The sequence below is a fragment of the Aythya marila genome (genome assembly GCF_965140915.1).
Source record: "Aythya marila genome assembly, chromosome: 24".
Classification (NCBI taxonomy): Eukaryota; Metazoa; Chordata; class Aves; order Anseriformes; family Anatidae; genus Aythya; species Aythya marila.
The window spans coordinates 2,263,433-2,284,108 of record NC_139065.1 but is presented as its reverse complement, the minus strand read 5'-3'; the positions used below and the strand labels follow the sequence as shown (position 1 = coordinate 2,284,108).

The 20,676-nt window shown below is 40.2% G+C and overlaps 2 protein-coding genes across 3 annotated transcripts in view; both read left to right on the top strand.

Annotated features, from left to right (window-relative positions):
- RSBN1 (round spermatid basic protein 1) overlaps positions 1–9,980 on the top strand; it is an 18,542-nt gene extending 8,562 nt beyond the window's left edge. The window contains exons 3-8 of one of the 2 annotated variants that reach the window (XR_014319030.1): positions 948–1,085; positions 1,513–1,655; positions 2,523–2,690; positions 3,641–3,749; positions 5,195–8,997; positions 9,079–9,980. Coding sequence is in view for 1 of the 2 variants with exons in the window: in XM_082778709.1 (XP_082634835.1) it covers positions 948–1,085; positions 1,513–1,655; positions 2,523–2,690; positions 3,641–3,749; positions 5,195–5,656 (1,020 nt within the window). In the remaining variant the exon portion in view is untranslated. Of the gene's footprint in view, positions 1–947; positions 1,086–1,512; positions 1,656–2,522; positions 2,691–3,640; positions 3,750–5,194 lie in introns of both variants that reach the window. The other variant, XM_082778709.1, reaches the window with a different exon arrangement.
- On the top strand, positions 9,978–20,676 carry PHTF1 (putative homeodomain transcription factor 1). Its single transcript, XM_082778708.1, has 18 exons — positions 9,978–10,192; positions 10,257–10,313; positions 10,404–10,473; positions 10,837–10,995; positions 11,727–11,886; positions 12,646–12,771; positions 13,556–13,715; positions 14,508–14,678; positions 14,759–14,836; positions 15,438–15,647; positions 16,038–16,166; positions 16,544–16,816; positions 17,380–17,511; positions 17,644–17,730; positions 18,730–18,885; positions 19,293–19,388; positions 20,030–20,155; positions 20,537–20,676. Exons 1-18 carry the CDS (start codon positions 10,148–10,150, stop codon positions 20,555–20,557), a joined length of 2,256 nt encoding a protein of 751 aa, XP_082634834.1. The 5' UTR covers positions 9,978–10,147; the 3' UTR covers positions 20,558–20,676.

Sequence of the window (20,676 nt, the reverse complement as noted above, 5' to 3'; positions counted from 1 at the left end):
TGGGCTGTAACTTTTCACCACTGGAACCATATGATGAATATAGGGAGGCTTCTGATGGGTGATGGAAGGTTGGAGTTCAGATGAATTTGAGAATACAGACTTATTGCAGAATTGGTGATCTTTTAAGACTGAATAGCTGCAGCATCTACGTACAATGTACTCTGTGGCAATGTGGCACATTACAGCTGCAGTCCATACAAAAAGGCTAGAGAATGATGGAGTCTTGCTGCTGGTTCTCCTCTGGGAATGGGAAATTGGCAAGAAAAGTATCCAGATGATCTGAGAAAGTGGGACGCTGCTGCATGGGATGTCAAAAAACAGGTTAAGGTGTTTCTGGTCACAGGTTGTTACAAATGGTAATCTTAAGATTGTTGTAGATAAACACCAAAATGTACACCTGACCACTGACTTCTGGTTAGACCTCTCAGGTCCCGAAGTTCATTGCTATCGCAACGTTGTCAGAACCACTACCTGCAGGGGACACAGATTTTTCACTGGTCAGAGGGGAAGACCTTCAGGACACGACTGAAATGAAGAATGTACATATTTCAGTAGTATACAGTTTGAAATGAAGAAGCAATACTCAGCTGTGCTGATAAATAGTCTTTCACCAGCAAACGGAAACTGAGTTGCAAAGAAACTTCACATGGCGATTTTCTCAAGTCAGCATGAAAGCATTGAGTTGTTCCTGAATTAGTCAGATACTAACTTCCTATTATTCAACCTATAGAATCGTGTGCTATCAGTCATTTAAACAGGAGTTATTTTCTCCTGGGGTACCCTACAGATAAGGACGTTCCAAACAGTGTCTTTGCATATTCCTAGAGACATCTCTAATGAAATAGTTGTAGGTTTGTATGGACACTGGGCTATGGCCTAGCGCATTATATTAAAAATGAATCTCTTGAAACTTAAGTGGTGGTGTTTTTTCCTTTCTGGCTACTCAGGTCAATCGAACATACTGCTGTGGAACCTACAGAGCAGGACCAATGCGGCAGATCAGTCTTGTTGGAGCTGTTGATGAAGAAGTTGGGGACTACTTCCCAGAATTTCTAGATATGTTAGAAGAATCTCCATTTCTGAGAGTAAGCAGTAACTTGTGGTGCTTTCTTTAAAGACCTACAGATATTTAAATGATTATGAAGTTTCATATATTTTAAAGTAATTAGAAACCTTACAAATATTTTCTCCATTGATGTGTTTATCATTGGAACTACCGAAGATTGAGGTACGTTCTTTCCTGTGCCCAAATGAAAGTTGAACTGACTTGCTACAGTCTTGGAAATAATTCAAAAATTAAGTGGAGTTTATTATCATATATATACACACACTACCTAATCATTTATCTACTGCCCTAAAACCTAAGTTAGGTAAAGGGAGCTTGCAATATATTTTACCTCTCAGAATGTCAGTTTTTATACTATTTCTCTGACAGTAGGTTCAAACTAGTTTTACTAAAGACACTGTTTAATATATCCATCTCATCCAGTGCTTTGTGCTCTGTTTTCTTAGATGACTTTGCCCTGGGGTACTCTTTCTAGTCTCAGACTTCAGTGCAGGTCACAAAGTGATGATGGTCCCATAATGTGGGTGAGACCAGGAGAGCAGATGATCCCAACAGCTGATATGCCAAAATCACCATTCAAGCGACGCCGGTAATGTTTTTTTCTGTATTAAAGGCAAAACAGTGCAGTTACATATGCTTTAGATTTGAGAACAAAACTGCTATTTTATATATAATTAGTTCTTTTAGAAGGCTAATTCACAGGCTTAAGCTTTACATTTTAATTTTTCTTTAAAAATTGGCCTAGTGAATTAAGCCAAATGTGTTATTTATGATGGTTATTTTATTTCATCACTTTTTATTTTAATATGTCTTTGATCAATGCTTCATTAATACTGGCACCTGTTTTGATTGTCCTTCAGGAGATATGCTTATTCAGCTAACTTCCGTGGAAAGAACTAATTGTGTGGGTGAAATGCTCTTAAACATATCAGATCCTTTATACCATTAGAGTTGGATTTTAATATTAGTGCTAAAACAGTTGTGATACTGTCTTCCTTCTCAGGAAATAATATGGTGCACATATATAAACTTGCTATCTTTCTCAGAAAGAGTGTGCTGTAGAAATTTTAGGAGTTTAAGAATTGGAAGCGTATTTTAATCATAATTTCCAGCAGAATTTCTGGAGGTACTTCTAAATAATTAAATAATTTAGTATCTGTTAAAATAGCTCTATTTTACTTGCCATTAAGTTTCTGGAAGAATGTTTTTACCACAGGTGGAAAAAATATATATATATTTTTAGCAATTGCATTTGTTATTTTATGAAGTTTGATCTCATAACCTGAATTGTACTTAGTTGTATTTGATTCAATCTTTTATTGTCCAATACCTAGATAAAGTCAGTCTTTGATTTTGGAGCCTGCTGTATACAATACTTTAGGAGTATTTTAATACAAGCATTTATTTTCTGAGTAGTCTGCCATATTTTTTAGTATGCCTTTTAATCATGTTACAGGTCAATGAATGAAATAAAGAATCTCCAGTACCTACCTCGGACCAGTGAGCCCCGTGAGGTTCTGTTTGAAGACCGAACGAGGGCTCACGCTGATCATGTGGGTCAAGGATTTGACTGGCAGAGTACGGCTGCTGTAGGTGTTCTGAAGGCTGTGCAGTTTGGGGAATGGTAAGTACCACCAAAATGGGACTATTACCATGGGTGGGGGCAAGTCTAAATATTTTTCTCTCTTAAGAAAACTTGTTGGAAAACAAGCCTCATTAAAGAAATTGTCTAAAGCCTGTACTGAAATAAATGCAGTCTAGAGGTGAGAAATATAGGCTATGTATCTATTATTTTCTCTCTTGTTGAGGCAGTACAAAAGTTGTAACAGCAGTCTGCAGAAAATTTTAGTGACATACAAAAAAAAGCCTCAAGATACCACGCCCGGACCATCATCTGTGATTGTTCATTTACTGAGCAGGTATATTAATGCAACTCTTGTAAACAGTAATCGAAGATCAGTGATGTAATTAACTTCATAGCTACAATGCTTTTTCATTTTGTGTACTTAAGGCATTGCTGTTGATCTTGCGTAGAAACTACAGACTCTCATGGTTATTTTGGACAATTACAGTAGAATTTTGGTAGCATCATTAGCAATATTATTAGATTTTCATATGAATAAAAGCTGCCAGAACTTCCTTTACCGATTCACAGCCATTAGACAAAAAACAGCTGACTAATATTGTCCTTATTACAGTTTCAAAGTGCTGCATTGTTACATTTCTTTAATCAGGATTATTCTGTATAATTGTACAATGGAAGAATTGAGGTAAGTTTTGGCTTCTAGAATTTACAGGATACTTCGGTATAGCAGCAATTTGAACCTCCTTGTCTGACATGTCAATATAGTATTTGTCCACAAAAATCATCACTTCTGTTGTGCATGCATCAGTAAAGTAAAATGAAAAAAAAAAGAAAAACCTACAAATAATACCTACTTTCCTAAATAACATGCATATTTACTGAGGAGTGATTAGACTTCGTGTCCAGAAGAAAACTGAAGCAGCTCGTTCAACGAAGCAATTATCTATAAGTCAAGTTGTTTAAAAATTCCTGTAATTATCTCTTTCTAGGAGTGACCAGCCTCGTATAACCAAAGATGTGGTTTGTTTCCATGCTGAAGATTTCACTGATGTTGTGCAGAGACTTCAGTTGGACCTGCATGAACCACCAGTGTCACAGGTATTTAATCTTTCCTACTGACAGCTCATTCTTAGTATTTTGGAGATAGCTTCTGATAGCTTTCAGATTTGCTCTGTAGCCAGCCCTTCTGCATCCCCAGTGGCTCTCAGTTCTTGCCTCCCTTAAGCAATTTTCCTTGTTTCCTTTCCACCAAGCTGGGATCTGTGCTGTGAATCACTTTGTATTCTTCTGCCAGTCTCACCTCAGTGTCTTAGTTTTACAGTTATGATGACTGAAATAACCTGAGACCAGCAACCCTCACAGAGCAAAATCTACTGATCTGGAATAAATGCATTACAAAAAGTATACTGTAGAGAAAAAATATACCACTGATATGTCTCCAGTATAAAAGTAACTTTTTTTTTGCATAAAAGATTCTGGCAGGTATTTACTTGTAGTTGAGTCCAATGGGAATTACTTTTCCAGTTTTTATCTCAGATACCCAGGTTTTAACTATACACTTTGGAATTATTGATGGGTGTCTCAGGTGACTTTTCCACAAGGTCTTTCTTTTTTTTTAACTTGTCCTAGGGGTTGCAATGATTGCTGCAGGCACCTTGCCATTGGGACTGGAATGCCAGCTTTTATACTGTGTCAATGCCTTTAAACATTCATCTCGCATCTTGACATCTCACATCTCGACATAATGCTTGTGGAATGTTTCATACTTTTAAGTAATTTTTCAACAATGTGTGGATTTTCAATTGCTCAGTAATAATTTTGAAGATAAGAAATGGCAGGTACCTTTCACAGAATCACAGATTTACTGAGGTTGGAAGTGACATATTAAGATCAAGTCCAGCCCCTCTGCGCAAGCAGGTTCAGCTAGGGCAGGCTGCCCAGGACTGTGTGCAGTCAGGTTGGGTTGTTATCTCCCAGCACTATTTCTGGGTGGAGGTATTGCTAACTTAATGTTAATCATTTTCTTTCTTTCTCCATTGGGTTTGTTTATGTTTGTTCTACCTCCTGTTGGTAATAAGAGGTCTATGCAGTATCTAAGTACTGAAGCCTGCTGGGTAGGTAGCTCCCTGTACTAGCTAGTAGTAACAAACAGTGTCTAGAAAGTATATGCTATAGGAACAATTTTAAATTGATTAAAAATCATGTATGCCTCTTTCTGTCTTTTTAATACCCTGATGTTGCCTTAGGATATGAAGGCATCTAAACTCAGTTCTGGCAGCCAAAACAATGCAGCCTTATGTCAAATCTACTGTTTTCAGCTATGACTGTAGAGTGTTTTCAGCTGTTAATCATCCTCTCAAAGATGTACACATTAGATAAATGAGAGTTGGATTTTTTTTAATGTAATTTTAAAAAATGAACTCTTACCTGTTTGAATAGCTGCATTCTGATCGAGGTACAAAGTGTGTTGAAAATAGGTGGATACTGAATTGTTTACCCTGAACAGAGTATACCACTAACTTTACCATCTTTCCTTCTCCCAGTGTGTTCAATGGGTGGATGAAGCCAAACTAAACCAAATGAGACGGGAAGGCATTCGCTATGCTAGAATTCAGTTGTGTGACAATGACATCTACTTCATCCCTAGAAATGTCATTCATCAGTTCAAAACAGTGTCAGCAGTCTGCAGCTTAGCTTGGCACATAAGACTTAAACAATATCACCCTGTGGGGGAGACTTCTCAAAGTACAGAAAGCGATTCAAACTTGAACAGTAGCGTTCCTGGAAAGACAGAGTCAGAAGGTGAATCACAATGTGTGAGTGTAAAAATAGAGGCTGAAGAACCAGGTACAGAAATGCAGCTTACAACAGGGGTGCTTTCTTCCTCTGTTTCTTCAATATCAGGACTTGTGCAACCACATCAGGTGGCCCAGCCCCTTCCAGCTTTTAAAGTAGAGTCTAATCAGCAACACAATCCACAGGGTCATGCAGGCTCTTCTGTGTGATATGTATATAATCAAACATTTTTTAACAACTTTTTAAAATTTTGATGTGAAGTTATAGTTTTATAACTGGCTTATGTTTTATTGGAGAAATCTTGCCTATAATTCTATAGAGAAAGGTGACATTCCAAAATGTCAAGCATATCTTTTTTACACAGATTATGCAAAATTCAAGTTGTATTTTAACCCCTTAGTACAACCTGTAACAGTGGTCTACCACTTCTTTCTGTTTCAGTAAAGAGATATTGAATATCTCCTCAAAATCAGAATGAAATTCCTCCAGGAACATAAAATGATTGAACTGTATTGGTCAGTGTTATTTCCCTGTTTTTACTTTATTCTTCACCAGAAAGTGATGTTTTTGTAGAAGGCTTACAAAGAACTTTCCCATCTCATTTTAATTGCTTAAAAAAAGAGAAAGCACAGCACTTTTGTTGATGTTTTGTGAAATTTTTGGTATGTCTGTTGTTGACATGTTGGTTTATATACAAGTTGGTTTATATACAAGCTCTAGAAATTGATCTGTATTTCTTACAGTTCCTACAAAGGTGATCTGTAAAATTAACTGAAGAAAGTGTCTGATCCTGTTGAAATGCAATGACTTACTGACCTAACACTTTTCATAGCACTGCTTATTAGTATTTGGTGTGAGGGTTTTGCTTCCAAAGTACATCTTCCCGGAACATGATTAATACTAGTGTCAAAATCAGAGAATCTATTGGTAGTCTTATGGAGGAAACTGCTATCTTTGAGCACTTTAAGGCTTTAAAATGCTAACCAACTTGGCAGCTTGTTTTGATCAGGTCGTAATATATGTCCAATGGAACCACACTTTCCCTTGTACTGATGCACTTAATATAATAGCGTTGAGTTGGTAACTGACTTACACAACAAGAATGTCCTTATTCTAGGAAGTTCTGTATTACTGTTTCACAATAAAAAGTATTATGGCATTGGACTGCTGTTTCCATGTGTAGCTTTTGGGTGCCCAGGTACTGTGGAAAAATCAGTGGCACGTGCTAAATACGTAGAGTGTCAGCTATCAACAGTTCTTGAACAATCTTTCAATATTTCTAAATGTTAATGTGTAATCTGTATTTGACTTTCACTTACCCCATTTATTATTGCCCTTTCCAGTCATCAAAAGGAAGAGTCCTGTCCCTCTCACCCTCTCCCTTCCCCCTACCCACATTTAGAGTACAAGTTGGGTTTTGGTGCAAGTTAAGCTGTGTCCAGATAACTTTGTTCTGATCCTCAGTGGGGTAGGAAAGATTTGAAACACTATGTTAGACTAGACAAAAGCAGAGATGCTGTGTTAGTTCTGGATGCATCTTTTTAATATCAATTATTACTCTTCTCTTTATAAGGGTCTCTAAAATATGTTACTCTACGATAAATCTTACTTTGTGCAATATTGTTTGTGTAGGCTTTTATATACATATTAGCACCTCAATGTAGAGGTCACTATTTTAAACTGATAGAAAAATAATCATCAGAAGATACTGCAGTGATTAGTTAGAACCTGTATTACTCCTTATGTGTATGTATGTATTGTCTTCGGTACAAAAATGAGGACTAGGAAATATTTCAATTTAAAACTAACTTACAGATTGAAGTGGTAGTGACTTGTTTAGTAATCTGTGTAAATAAGGTGTTAGAATGGAAAGCTTTTATGATAAAATGTGATTCATGCAGGGGTGTAATTTAATCTTAGCAGAAATTCTAGATGATCCAGACTGGTTCATAAATGAGCAGTCTGTTTTCTGGTGGGTTTTTTCCACTTTTTATGTTGAGAGGAATTTCATAGCTTTAAGGGTTGTGCAAAGTAAAATTCCTCACAGGCAATAGTGGTTTCAGTTCATCCTTCACATTTGAAGATTGTATTACCCAAGGGTGTTCTTTCCTTTAAGAAGTCTGCTAGTCTTCCAAGTGCCCGTTTTCCTTCTCACATGTGCTATTCTTCGGTTGTGTCAGTAGAGGTACATAATAAGGTGGGTGTTCTTTGTCAGCCAGCACTGTACAATCACTCAGGAATGGACAAATCTGCAGCTACTTCAGTGATTCCACAAACATCTTAAATGGCACAATAAACTACTTAATATAGCAAATTGTCTACTATACAGCAAATTGTCTACTTTATATTAAAAGCTGAAATAGAATGAAGGGGGAATCAATTTGGAAGCCCTGTGTAAATTCTAATAACATTTCTTAAATGGATAAAGGAAGGAGACCAGAGTGGCTCACGTTGCTTGTGGATCTCTAGGTTTAGTGAAATCTGTGCCTATAGCCTGACATACCACAGAAACGCTCTGGCATCTCTTTGGATGGAGGGAAGTGATCTGTAGTACCATGCGCTATTTACATTCAGTTCAATTACTAACGTGATATCTATCTAATATCAAATTTAAATATAGAAATGTACCTTCAAACGGCTTGAATGTTGCTGATACTGTTCTAGCATGCTTGGAAGACTGAGGAAGAGCGGAGCAAACTGTATACAATCTTTATAAAAAACTGTTTCCAAAGTAAATTCTCAACTTTGTTATGCTTCAACCAAAATGACGTACTGCTTTCAAACTCCACCTCAGATCTGGATGTGTAGTATGGGAGAGATTGCTTATGAAGCTGGTCGCCAAACTTTCTAGCCATTACTTTAGAACCACTTCAATTCCACTGAAATCAATAGAGCATAGTTAGAACAATGCTTTGATGTGAAAGATGCAAACATTTTCCACAATAATGTGTGGAATGTTGATTTTTTTTAAGCTATGGCTACTCAGAAATGAAGTAATGCATTGAAACCATTTAGTGTACAAGCAAAACAAATCTCTGGTTAAGTCAAAGTAAATATTTCTGAATATATCTCACACTAAATAGCTGCTTGAATTTCTCCAAGATTTCATAAAAAAGCTTATATGTAGAGATAATCAAACTGGCATATTTCATGAGTTGTTTTAATAGATCTCAGGAGTGCCACCAGGAGAGATGCAGAACAGTTCATAAATACCAGTGCTGTTCAGTTACTATAAACTATGAATTCTCCGTTTATGTGGCTCCTGTGATGTTTGTGCCTAATTTCTTTTTAGCTTACGTCATCAGCAACTATCTAGAAAAACACTCGTGCTTTGTACTGGGGGCAACTACTCCTTGACCAAGTATTCTGTCTAAGCCTACAGGCTTAGGGTTCTATTTTCAATACAGTGCTGTTGATAAAAACAACTGTCAGGATAAAGAGGAGTGGCTCAGTTGCACAAGTGAACTAGCAGAACACAGTTTAAAGATGAAATAACAGTTATCTTCGCTTTCCTCTCTCCTTCAGCCATGCTAGAAGTCGTTCTGTGCAGGTACTTGACACATTCTCTTCCAGGAAGGTGGGACACTCACTGGAGTGTTCTCAGGGGATTTATAATAACCTTTTTTTGTAGGTTCAGATCTTGCCATACAGAAAAAGGGCTCCGTACTGTACTCTGTCAGATCTACACATTACAGTTTAGTTCCCCTGGACGATGCTAATTGTCAGATCTTCTACCACAGACAAAAGTTAAAGTCCTCCTGGCATGGCCTGCCATTTTCAGGTCTCAACCAACTGAGTGATAAACTCCTGAAATCCGCCTTTCCTAGGAACGCGAAGCGCTTGTAGGCGTTCGCCTGTCTAAGGGGTGCAAGAGGAGCATTTTGGTTTTTCCCCCAGAAAAGCAACCTTCCCCCCCGAAGCCCTGCGTGCTGTCCTTGCGTCTGTCCGGCCACAAATCCCACCAGAAGCCCCCCGGGGCAGGGCGGCCCTGGGCTGCCGTAGCACATGGCCCCAAGAAGCGTCACGGGGGCACTCCGAACTGCGTCTGAAGGCATACGTATGCTTCTGGTTTCTTTGTACAACGTGTAAAGAGAGTTCTGTATTGCTGTTTTTGTGGTTTGATTTGGATTGGCAGCTAAGATTATTATTTTTTTTTTCTGTGGTTTTAATTTATCTAAGGTCTTTGCCTACAGAGGACGTGTACAATTGCCTGGAAGACTGTTTGCTTTGTGCGGCCTTAGTATATTTATTGACATTTAGCAAGTGTTTTGCGAGGTTTTTACGACGAGCGGTGTAAGCGCTGTGTGAACCCTCTGCCGCGGTGCATTTCCTCCGGTAGCTGACTGTACGAGAGTGTCAAACTGTTAAGCTATTCCTTTGTAAAATAGTCGAGCGGAATGCATAGAAATTTTTTTTTTTTTTTTCTTCCTGTAAAGTATTTTTTTAAATAAACAAAGTCTGATTTTGTCCCTTTATCCCCGCCTCGCTCCTTGTCGCGCCTCACGGGGGCGGGCCGGGGCCTCTCGGCGCTCCCCTCACGCTGCCCGGCCCGGCCCGGGGCGGCGCCAGGCGGCGGCAGCCGAGCACCGGGCGGGCGGCGCGCGGCGGTCTCCGGGGTAACGGCGGCACCGGCGGCGGCCCGGGACCGGGACCGGGACCGGGGGGCTGAGGCCGGCACCGGGGACCCGGGGCCGCGCCTCATGGCCGCGCGCGACCGTGACGCGATCTCTTGGTACCAGAAGAAGGTGAGTGCGGCGCGGCGGGCGCGGGCGCGGGCCCGGCCGCCGCCTCAGCCCGGTCTCCTTGCAGGTCGGGGCCTACGACCAGCAGATATGGGAGAAGGCCATCGAGCAGACCGAGATGAAGGTAACGGCGGCGGCCCCCTCGCCGTGAGGGGGGATGTGTGTGTGGGGGGGGGTGGGGAGCGCTGACGGGCCTTTGTTTTCGGCTCCGCAGGGCTTCAAAAACAAGCCGAAAAAGAAGGGGCACATCCAGCCCGACCTGATCGACGTGGATCTCATCCGAGGTGAGGTGAGGGGGTGCCCCCGAGGGGAGCTGGGGGCCGGCTGCTGAGGGCCTGCCTCCTGCTAGGGGCCTTCTGCAGCCCCCGGGGGAAGGCCGCGGGCAGGGGCAGGAGGAGCCCGGCAGGGGCAACGTGAGGGCTGGGGGGCACAGAGCTCGTTGGAAGGGGAGCAGCAGGGTGTGGGTAGGGTGGGGACCTGCTTTTGGGCACACCTGCCTGAGCTGCACAGGCTGGGAGGTCGGGCTGGCTCCCCTTCAGATGGCGGCATCCCGGCAGAGCTTGGCCTTGGCCAAAGAGGAAGTCACAAGTAAGAAAATTCTTGTAGTTCACCTATAATGACTTGTTTATTTTTCCTTGAATGTCGAGGTTCTACATTTGCCAAAGCTAAGCCTGAGATCCCTTGGACATCACTAACTAGGAAGGGAATTGTGAGAGTTGTGTTTTTCCCACTGTTCAGCCAGTGGTGGATACAGGTCACTTCCCAGCGTATTTTTATGTGGCTCCTGGTGCTCTACCTTATGCAAGGTAAGGAGTAGCGGTAGGCTGTGCCACGATCTTTTTTTTCTGCAAGGAACCTGATACTCTTCCATAGTCCATAATAAAAAAATAAGGATCCTATAATTTACTTGTCTGAGCACTGCCTGCAGATGCAGGGCAAAGCTTTATCCTCAGTGTGTTCGTGGGTTCCGTGCTCCCGCGCTTTCAGGTGATGGGCTAACTTCTTGTGCTGTGTTTGCTCTGCCCTGTCTTGCTGATGAGGCACTGGATCAAAAAGAGTCACACTGACTCCACGACTGCCTTCTTTCCTGTGGAACCTTAGCCAGCTGTGCTTTGGCATTCTGCCTTTTGGGGAGGTTGTGGTGGTATTTCACTGGTGTGTACAGGACAGTGGAAGGTGGGGTAATCATCTAGGTGAGAAGAGTTTTGAATTTTACTTTTGTTATACTGAGGCACCCCTCTTCAGACAGCTTGTTTGTACTATCTGTTGGGCATTAACATTTTAACCAGTGAAATCGCAAGTAAATGCTTCTCTGCAGTTCCGCTGTCATCCAGTAGCTGATTGTTTATGCTGTTCTTGATTTGTCCTTTGAAGTGATCTTTCAGCTTCCTTTTTCTCTTTGTCCAGTATTTATTCTATACTGTTTACAGTACAGTAGTATTTGCAGAAGTTATAATACAGAGTAAAAATAAGTAGTTAAGACAGAAGTAAAAACTGGGTCATGCTTTTGCATTTGATACAATTTTCTCTTTTTCAGTCATAGCAGTTGTATTGTATTTTATGATACCTGTGGTGAATGCAAGCGAAGTCATGGGACCTATGTGCCTTATGTTACTCATGGGAACTGTTCACTGTCAAATAGTGTCCACACAGATCAGCAAAACTTCGGGAAACAACGGACTCAGCAGGCGGAGGAGGTGAGAGAGGTAATGGGTTTATTTGTTGGGATCAGAGCATATGATGGATTGCTCATGGGAGAATTTAACGAGTAAATATTGTCTCTTCTGTTTTTATGTCAATGTTATTTAACTGCAAATGTAAAAAGGAATATTTTCAGTCTTGCATGTAATCTTCTCATAACAAAGACAAATGCTGCAAGGTTACCAGGCTGTGATAGGTCTGCTGTAGTTGACATTTGGGTCTTCTTTTCCTAAGGCACCCTCAAGGTTTTGCAAACCAAACTGGTGTCCTGCTTTGGTTTTAACTATACCAGATCGCTGATGTTTATTGAGAAGAGGCGAATGATGATGGATATGACTGGTGGATTCATTGCTGGCAATTTTCTTTGCATGTGGGAAATGTTACAGGTCATCTGCTAGGTATTTAACTGTTAGGAGCGTTACTCAGTGCAAATGCAACTGTAATATATCTGAACAGAGAATTAGGGGTGTGGTTAGATTTTTGCTACCATTAGATTTCTACAGTAAAGATTCTATCTAGATTTTTGTCTGTTGTATCCTTTTCAATTCCTTTGCTAGTGACACTGATGTCTTGTGTATGCATAAATTCTGCTTATCCACGTAAAATTTATTCTATTTGGAAATAAGCCTCCTGTCAGCATGACTCATGTAAAATAGCATCTAAAATGCTATTCAAATCTGATTCAGATCTTTTAAGAAATACCTAAAACTAGCTTGCTATGCAAATTGAATTCTCCTTTTATTTCTTCTAATCAGGAAATTACGCAAATCTGTGGGTGTTGATGGGAACAGCGGGTCTTCTCCTGAGAAAGCCAGTAAAGAACAGCAGTCGGAATCTGCATCCGTTCTTAACAGTTTATTTGGCATGCTGTTCCGAAGGAGGTACGTGATCTTCGCTGGGTTTGGTGTGTTTGTAACGACACTGTGTGAACAATTCGATATTTGGAAAATGAATACAAAACGTGTGCTGTCACTGATGTCCCCAGGGTCTGCCAGCTTTGGAGCTAAGAGCATGCTTGGTATTGTAGGAGTCTTTATTATGTCCTTATTAGGAGATTGTATTATATCTCACACTGTAGCTGAAATTAAGTGGTAGATGGGTTGCAGAAAGTGACAGAGCTTATTTTTATTTATCAGATAAGTAACAATTCTTGAATGTGTATTCTCAAATTATATTACAATTTTACCTAATATTCAGAAGCAATTGTGTCTTCTAGTTAAGGTTGCTCGAATAGTCATGCCACTACACTGTCTTACTTTTTCTCTAAAAATAACCTGGGGAAAAAGGGGGATGGATTGTTTGGGATATTATTTCATTGCCTTTTATTGTTTTCTCAAGCGAGTTTCCAGATGAGTTTTCAATTGACAGATCCTTTTCCTTGATGCAGACTTCTTGCCTTCTGAGTTGCCCTTAGCTAGTTTTTTGAATAAGAAAATATTTCCCTCTTGATTTAGAAGTTTACAGTTACAAAAATGGTGAAAGTGAAGCAGATTTAAGTCTCTTCAACAGAATCAGGCCACAAAGAGCCTGTCAGAAGAAGACAGTTATGTATTCCCTCAACTATTGTTTAATGTTGTACCTGCATGGCAAGTGACGAGACCTTGATGTTTTCCTCAAAGAACTTTTCTCTGACATAAAAGCACTTAATTTTGTTTTCTCTCACAGGGTCAGAAGAATAAAGACGGTAGCTGAGAAAGGGACTGAGACAGAAAATGGTGTGAATGCTGTGAATAATGGCATTAAGCACAGACATGCCAGATCTGAATACAGGCTGTTGAACTTGAAAGAGAAAAATAAACTTTCCGATGCAGAAAAGAGCCATCAGGTACTGGCAAGAAACATCCATTTGCAGTGGCAAGTTTCAGTACTTTCTGTGTGTGCCCAAAAGTTTCTTGGTACTTAAGTGTATGGATGGATCCAATTCAAGGTACTCTCTTTCTCAACAAATCGTTGCTTACAGGAAACCTAAAAACCCTTTCTGCTTCTGGACTGAACAGTTGACATGTTGCTAATTTTCACTGTAAGCACCTTTTCATGTGTCTCTTACAATAGTCAAGTGTGTTAATCACAGACAGTCCTGGAAAATGTCTTTTTTACCTAACTGCTTATTTCGTTATAAGATTTCTGATCATAAGCTGCTCAGTTAAGGATTACTGCTGATAATTATTAAAAATAAATAAATTAGAAATTTTCAAAAGCAGTTCTGTAAAACATTTTCCTTGCAAACAGTTCTCACGTTATCCTCTGGAAGACTGAAGATAGGAAAATGAAGACTGAAATGTCTCTTGGGGGGTGGGAGAGACTAAGTTAAGGCATCGTGATTGCTGTTTAAAGCTCTAAAACAAGAAGCTTTGTGGAGTTACTTCTGAGGCTCCTCTGGGTCAGTAAGGTGTTACCTCCAATATGAAGAACATAGATTAGAATTTGTTCAGAACAAATTTCTTCAGCCCTACAGGACTGTAGTACTGTGCGGTTCCAACTTCTCTGTTTCTAGGCATTTGGAGATAAGAGATTACTCTGTATCGTGGCGTAGCAGCAGCACTGGCTCTGAACCTGCGGTTTGATGCGATTCAGGTTGGTCCTTTTGGTGCCTTCATCTTATTTTCTGCATTTCCAGGATGATTGCACCAACAGAGATGGTATTTCTGATGACCTTTCAAGTGAGGAGGATGCTGAAGCAATGGCACAAAGGATCTTACTATGCCAGAATGCAGAAGGGGCTTCCAGTGACAATAGCTATGAAGAGCAGAAAAGGCCTCTCATTTCTCTGAACCAGGCTGTCTCACAGGTACTCATGTTGAATTTAAGCCATTTTCCACGCAACTTTCTGCTATGGATCATGGGTTGTTTTTCCTTTGTTTTTGGCAGGTCAAGGAAGCCCTTAAAGGTGCCAGAGACTCTGATAGTGTCGTGGAATCTGAACTGGAGTCCACAATATATAGTCAGGTACGGTGCTAAATTCACAGGCTTAGCTTTTCTGAGCCTGACCAGTGCGGGGATATCCCTCCCATCAGAACAGACCATTATTAAATAATAGTGCTTCAGCATCTTCAGGTATAACGTGTGGCCTCCCTACATGCGTGTTTGCAGCTTTGTGGACTTCATTCACAATTGTGACTATTCTATTTTGTTTAACAACAGCAAAAAAAAAAAAAATCATTCTACTAGCAGCACATTATGGTCCCAGCTGCCTTGAATTGCTTGTATTGAAGGCCTGGTGTTTGGGAGGCAGCACTGTGTTGTAGCTTTTATGCTAATAAATTCTGATTCTTGAAGAAATACTTTATTCTCATATACTCATTCACTTAATTACTTGTTTATCTTCCTGACCCACTGCTCCCACTATCTAAAAATAAAATATAGATAACATGTATGGATATAAATATTTTCATAAATAAAATCTTAACATAGATTATGCAGAAACCAGAAAAATTTTGCATTAGAATTAGTGGAATCAGCCATGGAAGCTGATTTGTCTGATTGCTTGGAGAGGGGAATGCAGCTTGGGTGTGGGGCTGTACTGTGTAAATTTTGTTCGTCTTCAAAGGACTCAAGATCCTGCATTAGCGTGGGATCCCGGAGCTGTAGCGTGACCCGGAGAGACTCGGAAAGTACCCGCCAGGACTCTGAGACAGAAGACATGCTTTGGGATGATCTGCTTCACGGCCCAGAGTGCCGCTCATCCTGCACCAGTGACAGTGAGGAAGTGACTGTGAAAGGTACCAGACGAGACCTGAAGGAAGATGTTTTCCAGCAGGTTTGTTGTTTTGCATGCAGTAGAGAGTACTATGAAAGGTTTTTTTTTTTTCTTCTTCAATTCAGCTACTCCCTCCCTCCCTCCCTCCTCATTTGTCTGCCCAAATAATACAAAAGATGCATTTGAATGCTGTTGGTATAATGTAAGCAACCTACTGCTGGATGAGCCCATTCTGTCAGCTGTGCTAATCACACAGAAGACTAGAATGATCTAAACAGGATCAATGAACTTCCCCCCACTATCATCTAGACTACTGCTAATCTCAAAGTGTTTCACTCAAAGACAACTTTGGAATCCCCTTTCAATCTAAATACTCAATAGTAAAATTAATTATTTAGTAGTGAGACAAAAATGCATTATATGCCTGTTGTGTTCTTTTTTCTTTTATAGAACCATTTGTTTTGGCTTCAGAATACAAGTCCAGCATCTGCAAAAGTGAGTGCACTGATCTGGGAAGGGAATGACTGTAAGAAGGTGGACATGTCCGTGCTGGAGATCAGTGGAATTATCATGAGCAGGGTAAGAGAGCTGTAAAGTATTGCAATCTTTCTCCCTTACACTTTAAAAAAACAACAAAAACTGAAAATAGCTACACTGGCAACCATGGAATGAGGCATAAAACTTGGTCCTCCCACAGCTGCAAATACAGTTGTCCTAAATGTACTTAGGAATTGCATAAACCAAAATTTATCAAGTCTTGGCAAAGACTGGTGAGCGTTTTTTGTTTTGTTTTTAATTTGCAGTGTTTGGACTGAAATGGGTGGAACTTTATGCTCTGTCCTTTGAGGCAGAGGGGAAAATGAGTGCTCAATTAAATTAATGCTGCCACAGCAGCGTATGTTTCCTTTGATGCAAAAAACCTGGTTGATCACGCTGTTTTTGTTCCTGCTTGCCAGGTTAATGCCTACCAGCAGGGAGTGGGGTATCAAATGCTGGGAAACATCATCACCATTGGATTAGCATTCCTGCCATTCCTCTACAGACTCTTCCGCACAGATAACCTGGAGCAGTTGTGCTCCTTTTCTCTAATGGAGCTTTTGCACATCTTTTGTGGAGCACCTGCTAGCATCCCCGTCATTGTTTTGTCTGCCATCAACTTCCTTGAACGTCTTTGCTTAACCTGGATGTTTTTCTTCATGATGTGTGTAGCTGAGAGAACGTACAAACAGGTATGCTTAAATATGTTGAAACTAAAATATTTCATGAACCGTGGAGCAGTGGGTCTTCCAAAACCATGCTACAAATTATAAGACAATGGCAAGACAAACATGTCTCAGCAAGCAGAAGTGTTGAATCTGGTAAGATGTGTGAGAAACTTAGGTAGGTGAGTCTGGTAAGACTCTTTATTTATCAGACATAAGCTTGTTGATACACTTGCTACTTAGGAAAAAGCATACTTAGCATTAGAGAGTTGGCTACATCACATTCAGCTCTGTCATAACTGGGCAATAGCTTTGTCCAAATGGTTCTAAATATTGCATGCTGTGAAGAACGTCGTCATTTGCTGGCTTTGTGGCTACCCCTGTGTAGCATCAGCAGTTCTACCTCTGCCGCGCACAAGATGAACAAATGTCTGAGAGGTCATGCAACAAGACCCTGCAGTTAGGTTTTCCCAGAGTGCTGTAAAGCTAAGGCTTTCTGCCAGTTACTGCTAAGCAAACCCTAGCAATGATTTTTCTTGGTATGTTTTATTATTTTCTAATTCACGTTTTTGTGTGTTTTTAATTTGCAGAGGTTTTTATTTGCCAAGCTTTTTAGTCACATTACATCTGCTCGGAAAGCTAGGAAATATGAAATTCCTCACTTCAGACTTAAGAAGGTAGAAAACATTAAAATCTGGTTATCCCTTCGTTCCTATCTAAAGGTGAGTTCTAATCCAAGAATGGGTGCGTTTGGTTACTACAGTGAGTGTAAACGAAGTCTCTAGGTACGTTACAGGTCTCTGCAGATCCTACATCCAAACCTTAGACCTGACTCAGTGTCTTTATTTCTGCAGAGGCGAGGCCCCCAGCGATCTGTGGATGTTGTTGTATCATCCATCTTTTTACTGGCTCTTTCAATTGCTTTTATATGCTGTGCCCAGGTGAGATTTTTTTTAAAGTAGTTAAAAAAATATTATATATATATATATATATTTTGCAGAACCTATTTAATGCTTGCATTGTAGCTGTTGGTCTCCAAAATAGTATGGGGAATGGAGTTCTGCATTTTTAAAAATTTTGTGATGTGTAGTTGGTTATAGATGTTCATTCTCTACTTTTGTGGTGGAAAGCTTGGATTTTGTATAATTTAGATTTCAGGACAAAGGCTTTTTGCACAAAATAAAGGACTCTGCCTAAGCACTTCATGTGTTTACAGGACATTTTATTTAAGAGGGCTGATTGCAGCACCATCTTTAAGAAACCCTGTGGTTGAAAATCAGTTCAGTAACTATTACACCTTTTAATTCTTCACTAAACCTTCTGTTACAGTAAGTAGTATTAATACAGGAGCTCTTTCTTGGTTTCTTTGGTTTTCACAAGAGATCAATTATGTTTTTTAGGAAAATTCTTAATATCATAAACATGGCAGTTGTGATGGAAATAGGACTGATGATTAGTAGATACTGACTTTCACTGCTGTGATTGCTTTTGTAAGCCACAGGTTACTGGAGAAAGCAATGACAGTCCCCATCCTGCTGTAATAGACCTGATGAATAAATGCACTCCTAGGAAAGGCAGAATCAGCTTAGCATGGCTATGGTGGTCTAAGGCTGTGCGACAAGCACACACAAGGAAAGACATTTAATTACTAGTTAATTGGAAAGAGGGAGGAAAAAGAAAATACAAGCTTTCAGGCTAACACATCTTTTTCTTGGTGGAAAGAAAAAAAAAAGCAAATGCCAAGCTAAAACAAGGTTGTAAACAAGGTTTTTTACTTTAACCTTGTTACATGAATGAATTATACTTCAAAGGAAAAATCATCAGTCACTCCAGAGCATGGATATCTGTTCAGAAGAGGAACAAGGGCAAGGCTTTTGCACCTCTCCAAAGAATAGGCATGTTAGTTGTTACTGATGTAGATGTTTTTGTTTTCAATACAGGTCCTGAAGGGTCACAAAACATTTCTGAATGCAGCTTACAACTGGGAGTTCTTAATCTGGGAGGCAGCACTTCTCCTCTTTTTACTACGCCTAGGATCCTTGGGATCTGAAACCAACAAGAAATACAGCAATATTTCCATCTTGCTTACTGAGCAGGTACCTCCATGCATGTTCTCCCTTTGGCTTTATGCCATTTTTGGATAAAACTATTGCATTTCAAACCATCTTAAAAAAATACCGGAATCAAGTTTTAAAATTTAAAACCCAACATTTGTGCTGCACTGCAATAAAGCAGTATAACTACAGCTACAGAGGGACAAGCTGGTAAACATAAGACCGCCTTAGATTTTAAAGTTTTAAATTATTTTTGGCTGGGCATTAACACATTTGCCATGTCAATCAGGAAAATAATGATATAGCACTGTTAAAGTCCTCTGTCTGTAGATGTCATCACTTGTTTAGGAGTGAGATTGCAAAAATGACTCTAATTTTTCCAAAGCCAGAACTTGTTTGGGGGCTAGTGTTGGAATATTAATCTCTAGTCTGTAATGTTTATGTCACAGATAAACTTATACCTGAAGATGGAGAAGAAGCCAAACAAGAAAGAACAGCTGTCTCTAGTAAACAATGTTTTGAAACTCTCTACAAAGCTACTGAAGGTAAGTTCATCTCCCTCAAAACAGGTGGTTGCTCAGCTTTATGCAAACAGTGGCTAATGACAGTGACCATGTGGTTTTGCTCTTTCCAGTTCCATTGTCTTTTGATTAGATAAGTTAGGTTTCGCAAAGGGAGTTTGACTGTGCTTCGACAACAGTGGTATAAGCTCTAGTAATACAAGATTCATGTAGCTAATTATGTTGCAAACATTTGACTAACAGCAGCTTGCTACAATTTAGAATGTCATTGTCCTTCAGCAACTTCAAAGTGGAAATTTCTTGTTGACAGGAACAGAGTAGCTATTTGAAAAGAAAGGGCATAGTCTAAAAGCCACCTAGAATAGTCTAGACAAATTTTGCAGCCTGTTGCATCACACTGTTGTTATGAAGCTAGTATTTATACAAAGGAGGTTTTTTCAGGTCCAGGATGGCTGTTAGAAAACATCTGTGTGGGGAGGCCTGAAATCCATAGTGGGAATTTTTACGTGAGTGTATAAGTAAGGCTACAGAGGCAGCACAATGTCTTCCAGAAAGCCAATATTAAGCTAAAAAGCAGATTAATTGCTTCAGGTATGGGCTAACTAATGACACGTTGTGGGTTATGTTGTGTTTTGTTTCTTTTCTCTTTCTTTCTCTTACTGTAGGAATTAGATACCCCATTTAGGCTGTATGGGCTGACCATGAACCCATTAATCTACAATATAACACGTGTTGTAATACTTTCTGCTGTCTCGGGTGTTGTAAGTGATCTGCTAGGATTCAATATCAGAGTAAGTATAATTCCCACATAAAGAAGAAAACTCTTGGGCATGCAGGTGTGTCACCCTTACACCACTGAAGGGGAATTTGGCACCCAAGCAAAAAGACTTGGTTTGAATTAGGCTCCCTCTGCTTGGTAATTCAGAGACGGGACCATCTTGAGTCAAGCTCTACTTGACTCAAAAGCCCTGAACCAGCTTGTGGCACGGGGTGGGGGAAGGACAGCCCTTAAGTTTCAGCCCTGCTCAGGCCTGCTTAAAGCCAGTAGTCAGAACCCTCAGTTCTGTCTTCAGTGCAGGATGGGTGAAGGAAAGGGGAGCCTTACCTGTAGATGAAAAGCATTCAGCCCGGTGGCTTTCAGGGCTATACTCATTCTCAACATCTCTTTCCAGTTATGGAAGATTAAACCCTGAGCTGACCAAACATCAGCACTCAGCCATCTGCTCCACCAGGACAGACCAGAGACCAGTGGCTTGGGCAGAAAGCAGAGGCGTGCTCACACTACAGAAAGATGTAACCGCCGAGGGCTTCA